This window comes from Andrena cerasifolii, chromosome 8 (assembly GCF_050908995.1).
Source record: "Andrena cerasifolii isolate SP2316 chromosome 8, iyAndCera1_principal, whole genome shotgun sequence".
Lineage (NCBI taxonomy): Eukaryota > Metazoa > Arthropoda > Insecta > Hymenoptera > Andrenidae > Andrena > Andrena cerasifolii.
In genome coordinates this window covers 15,353,485-15,362,233 of record NC_135125.1, presented here as the reverse complement: position 1 = coordinate 15,362,233, position 8,749 = coordinate 15,353,485, and the positions used below count along the sequence as shown (strand labels likewise).

The window sequence follows — 8,749 nt, the reverse complement described above, 5'->3', positions numbered from 1 at the left end:
CCGAGGACGGCGCTCCTGGTCGCGCTGTCTCTCTTCCCTACCTCCATTGCGCTTGCTCTCCTCTCCCTCTTCACCCTGCCCCTCCTCACCGTCGGTCGGTCACACTCAATCACGCTCTCCTTCTTCTGCTTTCCCCATCTTTCTCTCTCTGCTCGCCGTGTGTGTGTCGGCGCACGTACCGTTGAGAGCTCCCCCCTCCCCCGTTCGGTGCTCTTTCTCTACCGTTACCCCCTCCCCGTCTAACCTCGAGCGGGTCGGGCGAGTCCACTAAGCCAGCGAGGGGAGTTCGGCAGACCTCGGCTCTAGTCGGCCTCGATCCGCAGAATGTGCTAGACGCTGCGAGTCGATCGCTCCAATTTTCCTATAATCGCACATAGGAAGCCTGTCCGGTGTTCACGCCAATTGGAAACGCGTTTCCGCGGTTCGCACGCGGATTCTGGAGCCGCCAGTGCCTGTACCAACATTAGTTTTCATCGTCAGCTTGGGACGCACTCGACCAGCGTATATCCGTACGACGGCCATGTTTGGTGTTTACGAGGTGAGGGGGAATCGCTGACGTCACGAGAGAGCTCCGATCTCGCACGAAGGGAGCAGCAGCAGCAGCAGAAGCAGAAAACGTGTTGCCGGCCAGCACACATACACACAGAAACCACCCAAGTCCTTTCTGTACACAACCACGGGCGACACCGAGGGATAAGAGCGACGAAACGCAGCCGTGTGGGCCGTGGTGCTCGACGAAATATCGTACCCGGGATATTCGTCCGGTGAACAAGCGAAGAAGAAACTCGCGGCGCGCAAACCGTGCCGCCTGAAATCCCCTTCCCGATGGGACGTGCTTGTACGCCGACTTCGCTCGTGTTCGCCGGTCTTGCCGCGACTACTGGCCATTCAAAAAACATCGGCCGCATTGCCACCTCGCCGCTGAAATAGCAGCCACTCTAATCACCGGTCGGTCGGTCGGTCGGGCCTGCGATCTGTGCGGAAAACATCGAGCGATGCCGAGCGTTCTCGTATCCGAGACAACACGTGCCGCGTCTCACTTCACATGATTCCCGTTGAAGATGCTCAACACGTCGAGGATGCGATCGGATTGATCGGCCTTCACCAAACACGTGGCCGTCCTGTACTTTCATGCTGTGAGAACGTCGCGCGCGCTAAACTGCTGCACGAGCGTTCAGTGAGATTAACGCCACATTCCGTACGGTGAGGGACGACCATCGTCTATCGTTTTATCGTGTGTTTACGCGTGTGTCATCCCGATCGAATACAAGCATCCGAACCAGTGCCGGTACATATGGTGTTACGTTGCTCGGCGTGCTTCAATAGTGACAGCAATCGCTTCCCCATTGGATATATTAACAACCTCGATACTCGTACAGAGAACAAGGATTAAAACATCATGGATCTGGGTGACAGAGTTTACGCCGCGGAACGGATTACGAAGAAGAGGGAAAAGCGGGTAAGTGATAAGAATTCCGACCGTCGCCGTTCGATGGCGCCACAATACGGATTCTGTTTGTCTAAGCGCCGTTGCCATTTCCTTCTCTTCTTCGCAAACTCTTTCTCTCTCCTGCTACACATCCCAATGATTCTGCCCCTCCCCGTGGCATACAATTTCTATAATGCACAATGCTTCCTAATATCTCTCTCTCCTACTCAACGCTATTACACTCATTATTAATAATATACACCCCATACTCTAATAGAGAATCAAATCCTTTAATTCACCCCCCGATCGAATGCCTTAGAAGTTCATATACCTAGAATTGTGAGGTTAGTGCCAATTCCTCGAGAGCTCATTTCTACTGCCATACGTCTCCAAGTTAGATAACAAATTCCACCGGGAATTATGTTTGCGCGCGTACAAAAGCTCAGCTTGCCCCATTGTCATGCATGAACTTCCGTGTGGGTTGCCAAAAAATAGCTCCCGTCGTGCCGGCGATATCGAGGCACGGATAACGACGCTTCGAGGCTGGCAACATTGTAAATCGACATAAAACACGCGTGAGAGGGAGACATCTCAGCTGCCAGTGGCTCATGCGCGATACAAACCGACGTGTGTCTATACCCCTGCACAGTTATGTCATTGTTTTCCAACTGTCATACTGGCTGCGCACCACGACCGGTCCGGCACGCTCTCGTTCGTTGGCCGATGGCCAATAGGTGAGACGTGCCATCGGCTCTCGTGGAAGTCAACGCCGTCCGTTTTATCGACCCTATGCCATCGAGATAGATTCGAAGATCCGCTCTTCGACGCAGACGCGCGAAACGGATCTTTGCGATCGGCTCGATTCCGCACGTTACAACATGCCCGGCGACTGGCGCCGAGGGTTCATAGGTTATGTTCCTATAGGAATGTCAATTGCCATGTAGATGTGGCTGCCTTTTATTCCGATAGCTATGCTACACATTCTCCTTGCTGGAGCCGCGGAATCTCCAGGTTCGGAGTACCGCGAGCAGAGGTTAGGAGGCTGACTTGTTTGTTATTGGATATATCGTTGCATACCGGAAGGTTAGATATCGATAGTAATTCATTCGGTAGATTACTCACAGATGGAGTAATCCTCGTGCTAATCGAGATATGTTTCATTGAGAATCAGGCTCTAGGATTTGTAAAACGGAAAATTTAAATTGAGCACTGTTGAGAATTAAAGATCTCCCATTTTTGGTCGAAGAATGTCTCATGTTGTTATAGGGTAGTGGCTATATTGTGGTGTTCTAACTTTACGGTAGAGCATGATTCATTTCGCTGCAGAAACATTAGACTTGAACGTTCAGTTTACGAGTATCGATTTAAATCCCTTGCGATCCCTCCATTGTCACAATAAATCCTTTGTCATTCTTGATTTATTGTAGAGATTAAGCAGAATGGAGTAAACAGTTCTCAACGTAACTCTTTTCAAAGCACGAATACTTTTTTAATTAACACCCGAAGGCGATCTTTGTCCTGTTATCGTTTATATATTTAAACACGACGGGGATTACGTTCGTGCACAGAGGAGGGAAACTTTTAAAAAACGGAGCGCTCAATGCTATCATGCGAGCTCCCTTATAATCTATGTCACTTTGTGTTCATGAAAAATCAATTAATACACACACACGGTACAGATTGTCATATATATTCCTTTATCCATTTTACATGTTGCTTTCCTATAAATGTATAACAAGCATGAATGTGTCAGTATATATAAAATTAAACTTCCGTAAAAATGATCTTCATAATCACTCACAGACGTAGCAAGATCAATATTAACATGTAAATTATTGATCTGATTACAGGGTAAAGTGGAGTATTTCGTGAAATGGAAAGGATGGAGTAAAAAGTAAGTCGAAGACAATAGAATCGTTAATTCTGTTTAAAGAAACCCGCGAATAAACACTTTCTTCCGTATTTCAGATACAACACGTGGGAACCGGAAGAGAACATTTTAGACGTCAGATTAATCGAATTGTACGAGGAAAGTCAAAAAGGCGCGGATGTTGTAGTAAATACGAGAAGACCCAGGCGGAGGGACACCAGATACAGTGTAAGCAGATTATTCAGAAATAAACAGCGGCACTTTTACTTCTAAATTCATTTAACTGCGCATAATTGTACATTTGTACCATTTAATACGACGAAGGTTCGGACGCCGTCTGATTGACTCGCGTAGTAGAAGGACGATATTTGTAATTATCACTAGCATTTTTCATATCGACTCGTGGAATTAGGGATAAACAGCAGAGTTTAATTATTCCTCAATTTCTCCACGTAAAGGAGCAAGTTTTGGCCAACATGGTAGTCGAGCCAGAACCTGGCGGAGACGAGCGGGTCGGGGAGGACAGTCAGGACGAGTCGACTACCGGAAGTACGTCGGTTCCTCGCTTGAATCCCGTAGCGCCTGACGAAGACACGCTTCCGAGTTCTCTCGATGGACACGAATCGCCTACCGCCCCGGAGCTATCGGCGTCCGCGTTCAGTGTTGATTCGGACAGTTCCAACAGCAGCGTGGACAGCCCCCTGTTACCTAGGAGAGAGCCAACGGGCACAAAGAGGAAAGCCGAGGTTCTCAGCAAAGAGTCGGGGAAAATCGGAGTCACCATTACCACCAGCAGCCCCAGCAGCGGTAGCGGAAGTCCACCGCCGAATAAGATTCCTCGGTTGTTGCCTCTGAAGAGTAACCCTACGTCTCCTTCTTACCACGTTAGTACCAGCCTATTTTCTCATCAGCAAATCAGAACCTGAACGAGTGTTCTTTGCGCGGAGTTGATTACCTTAGCTTTAATATACTGATGCCAGAGTCAGATTCGTAAATTGAGAGGGTAGCGTTTCTATGCGGGGTTCGTTATTATTTAGTCTTCCTCATTACAAATCAGAAGTAGCGAATAATATCAGTATTCTGTACTAAAGCTAAGAACTTTAGGGGGTTGATGTTTATAAGCTCCGCTTTAACCTCAATTCCATCTAAAAAGCGCTTGTTCGGGTTGCGATTGCGTCCTGTAAATATTTAAGAGCAGTCGTATGTGAAAGCATCCGGCGGATAATGCCAAGTTTGCGTATCTTCGCATTCTAGTCGTAGTACAAGAAAGAGTTTTCGTATGAATTCGCGGTGAATAAATGATTCGAGATGATAGTCGAGCCCTTTACGTCCATCGACATTCGCTGCGTGTCGTATTGAAACACTAAGCATCGTTTAGCTGAAAAAGAAATGAATAGAAGAAGCGGGGAATACAATTTGTTGAGGAATTTTTGCATACGAGCTGCCCTTGAGTAAATTACAACGCTAGTTCCTAGAACCACGAAGGTTAGCTGAACGTCGTTTCAGAGTCACAAGGTTAACGGCAGGAGGCCGTCCTCCTCCAGCGTGAAGTCGACGCCAGAGGAACCACTTCCGGCGGTGCCGACGACACCAGCGCCAGCGGTGCAGGACAAAAAGCGCCCCGAGGCTGACGTGCCGCACGGCCCACCGCCCTCGCTGCCGCGTGCACCGCCGGCGCCTCTATCCCCCCAGATAGACACGCCATTGGAGCAGCCCACCAAGAAGAGGCACCTGCTGGAGCAAAAACAGGAGAAGTCGAACGGGACCGTGACGGTGGACGCGAACGGTCACAAGTCGCCCACCCCCACGGACTCTTACACGAACAACAACAGGTTACCCACTGTTGTGAACGGGCATCATAGTCATAATAATAACAACAATAACAGTAACCATAATAATAACAATAATAACAATAACACGTCAAGTATGAAGCAAACGGAGATCACGAAAACAGCAGACGTGTACGTCCCTCTCTCCAGCCCCGGCACGGATTACTGGCACGCGAGGAATCCGGTCGCCGATCAGGTGTTCATCACGGACGTCACGGTGAATCTGAAGACCGTTACCATCAGGGAGTGTAAGACTGAAAAGGGATTCTTCCGGGAGAGGGATCCTAAGAGCGATATCTATTAACGTTCTTCTAGCACGGGGGACGTTTCACTGTGAAATTATAATGGAACCATTGTAAATATAAATTATTTTCGCACGTCGAGTGTTAAGCCAAAGGTATACAGGGCATTTCAGAGCTTCGGGCGCGGACTTAAGCGGGTTAATGGGATTTATGGGAAGGAGACAGAAGGGTTTTAGTATACATGTAGATTTCGAAATGAAATCGTTCCTGGGGATATTCAGTTTCTGTGGAAGCTAGTGTAACTAGCGTTTGTGCCGTTGGTATAATTGGTAGCCCTCAGCTTGGGTGGTTGGAATTCACTCAGCTTGCTAAAAGAACTGAATTGCCCGGGAACGATTAATTTACGAACCTAGGTTTACGAAGATCTTTCTATGAACTCTGTTACTCGGTTAACTTCGCGCCTACGGTTCTTAAATTCCCTGTATATCGACTGTAGCGATTAAAACTTTTCTAAGAGACGGACTTCTCGTGGTCACAAAGGGCGGGTAAAGAGGAACTTCCGAAAAGCTTGCTACTCGCTTTCCCGGTACGTACGTTCCAAATCAAGTTCTCGGAACTTCCGGCAGAAGTGTGAGCCTGAAATTTGATTAATCTTCTTTGAACCGGAAATTGAATGCTTGGCTTCAGTTTTGTGGAGAAGTGCGCGCGAGATAGGCGATAGGGGCGAAACTATCGACGATCTTGCAGGAGTGAAATAATACGTCACGGGTTTTTGTCATGTCGTGATACAATACTTGTACATTTTAAAAACGCTTGATAGACCTTTAACTGTGTACTAAAGAGATCTGAAAACGTTAGAGGATAACACGATTTCCCGATCGATTGCATTTCCGCTTCAATATAGAGATTCAGCCGAGGAGACTGCGTGTAAACCAGATAATTTTGAATTTTACTATTGATAAAATAGTACAGATCTGGAAAGAGAATATTTTTCTAATTCGTTTTTAGAATATCGAAGCTGCTTCGTAGAAGCGAATTTGAAACGGAAGGATAAAAAGGAAGTGAAATTTTCGAGTATAGAGAAAAAAAAAAGAGAGCTAACGTTATTAATCTTGACGACGTATTTCTCAGCGTATTATGATATTATATAATTGTATTTACCACTAAACATCTCTGTTTCTTTATATAATTTTTTCTTCTTTTCTCTTAGCGAGTAAACACCGCTACGGAAAAGAGAGGTGGTATATACCATTCGTTCGTAGACCTTAAAGATTCGATGGAAACGCGTTGAAAAGGAAAGATTGATTTCATTGGATCGTTATCGCAATCACACGTCCGATTCATAGAAAGAAGAGAAGGCGAAGAAAATAATACACGTTTGTCAACGACATTTCGCGCGATCACTTTGTGACACCATGAAACGTGTTCTATCAGTTTCCAGTTTTTGTTATGAATCGATTTCGTGTTATTTAATGTTAGCTGTTGCATTTTTTTTATACCTTCGAATGTTTTTCATTTGTATGTTTATAAGGACTGACTGCGCGTAAAGTGTCTGAGACGAGAGCGAGAGAGAGAGAGAGAGAGAGAGAGAGAGAGAGAGAGAGAGAGAGAGAGAGAGAAAGTTCGTTGCGCGTAATTCGATTCCAACGATATTTAGTGATCGTTTAAACGCATATCCGCGGAAGCGCAATTTTATTTCCTGGATAGGTTGTCGAGATTGCTGCGTGTCACCAAATAGATGTTCCTACCTCGAACGGTCATCTTGAACGGAAGAAATCGAGTACAACAACCAAATTCTAATCTTGTCGAACTTTACAACTAATGCTACCGCTCGAGAGCATCGGTTTAATTTTTAAACAACTTTAGCACCGTAACCCAGTTTCGCGCGTGCACCATTCAGAACCAGTAAAAAGATCCGTGATATATAGTTAAAAGTAATATAATAAGTGTAAAACTTAAAACATATACGTTGCTTATTTATTGTAACTAATATAAAAATTTTTAGGTTTTTACATTCTTAGTATAGTATTATTAGACTGTGTATGCAATGCGCCCCGTTAAAGAAAAAAAAAAGAGACAAAGAGGAAAACAAAATCAAACGATGCAACTGTTTTTTTCTGTACCTGGTAATGCAAGGAGCTTTCTTATAATTTAAAAGCATTGGTAATTCCGGAACCGATTGAGTTTCCTTTCGACACTTACAATCGATTTCCGACAGATCCAGCGAGAAATAGCGATTTATCTTCTTTTTTTTTTGAGAAAAAGAATGGGGCAATTTGTGTACAATTAGGTCACAATTCGCTTGCAACGCGAGTTGCAACGGGATTCAAGTACACGTTTAAATTGTTGTAAAATGTAATGCTGTATATTGAATCAGAGAAAAAGAGAGCGGGAGAGAGAGGTATCCTGTAAAAATTGTAAATAGTCAGAACTTACACTCTATACGATAACGGAACGAAAGAGAGGGAGAGAGAGAGAGAAAGAGTGCGTAGCTTTAGACCATTTTCGGTTATTAATTTTGTAAATAGACGAAGCGAGACCCACTCCCCCCCTAAGTTGTAAATGTAAAGTCGTGAGAACTACTGCAGGTCTAGAAGATGATCCTTTTTTAGCTTTAGAACTTTCGAGAATAGACTGTGCCCGTACCTTCGATATATTGTTTCTGTACTTATAGAATATTCAGACTACTTATAACGATACACACGGAGAGATAACAAGAAAAATGATAATCCAGCGATTACGCAGGCATATACGATATGTGAACCCCGGTAGTACCAAATTCAACGGTAATTTTAGTTCTGTCTGGTACAGATTCCTTATATTTCAATAAAATCTTTACTTGAATTCCGTCGGCGTGCACCGCTTGCTCTCCATCCAACTTCAAGTTGCGTGCTTTATATTTATTACACACTCAAAGTATTGACTTCTTTCTTTTAAGTTTTAATTCATGTTTATTGCCTAATATGTACAGTTAAGGAGGAATAAAATAACGGTTGATCTAAAACTGTTCTGCAAACAACGTACGTTACGATTGGCATTAATATATTCGGTTCGGTATAATTCTATGCGTACTTATAATCGTACATCAGTAAGGGCTTCGATACTGATGGCCAAGTTGGGCTATTTGATGATCAATCAAGATGCTATGTTGTGCGAATTACGAGTACTTAATTCGAATCAACGAAATACATCTGTTCACTTTTTAATTTGAATCTCTCGTGGCGATAAGTTAGGTATGAATTAGATGGGGTGATCAGCTATCGACAAAGAAGGTCCTTGACTTTTTGAAATTCTTATTAACGACAGAAGGTACTCCGAAGAAGTATATGTAAGTATTTTTATCGCAGGCGGATACCTCGTCTGTGTTTGTTGTCACTGA

The 8,749-nt window shown here is 44.7% G+C and overlaps 1 protein-coding gene across 1 annotated transcript; it reads left to right on the top strand.

The window, feature by feature from the left end:
- Positions 1-1,312: 1,312 nt before the first annotated feature.
- Positions 1,313-8,214, top strand: LOC143372314 (polycomb group protein Pc). The gene is made up of 5 exons (XM_076818368.1): positions 1,313-1,459; positions 3,280-3,323; positions 3,398-3,527; positions 3,758-4,183; positions 4,806-8,214. Exons 1-5 carry the CDS (start codon positions 1,400-1,402, stop codon positions 5,430-5,432), a joined length of 1,287 nt encoding a protein of 428 aa, XP_076674483.1. The 5' UTR covers positions 1,313-1,399; the 3' UTR covers positions 5,433-8,214.
- The last annotated feature ends 535 nt before the right edge of the window (positions 8,215-8,749 follow it).

Bases quoted from the DNA above. Each gene is read 5' to 3' on its own strand.
- LOC143372314 (XM_076818368.1), top strand. From the start codon at position 1,400: ATGGATCTGGGTGACAGAGTTTACGCCGCGGAACGGATTACGAAGAAG. The intron at 1,460-3,279 runs GTAAGTGATAAG...ATCTGATTACAG, and splicing joins CGAAGAAGAGGGAAAAGCGG to GGTAAAGTGGAGTATTTCGT. The intron at 3,528-3,757 runs GTAAGCAGATTA...CTCCACGTAAAG, and splicing joins GGAGGGACACCAGATACAGT to GAGCAAGTTTTGGCCAACAT.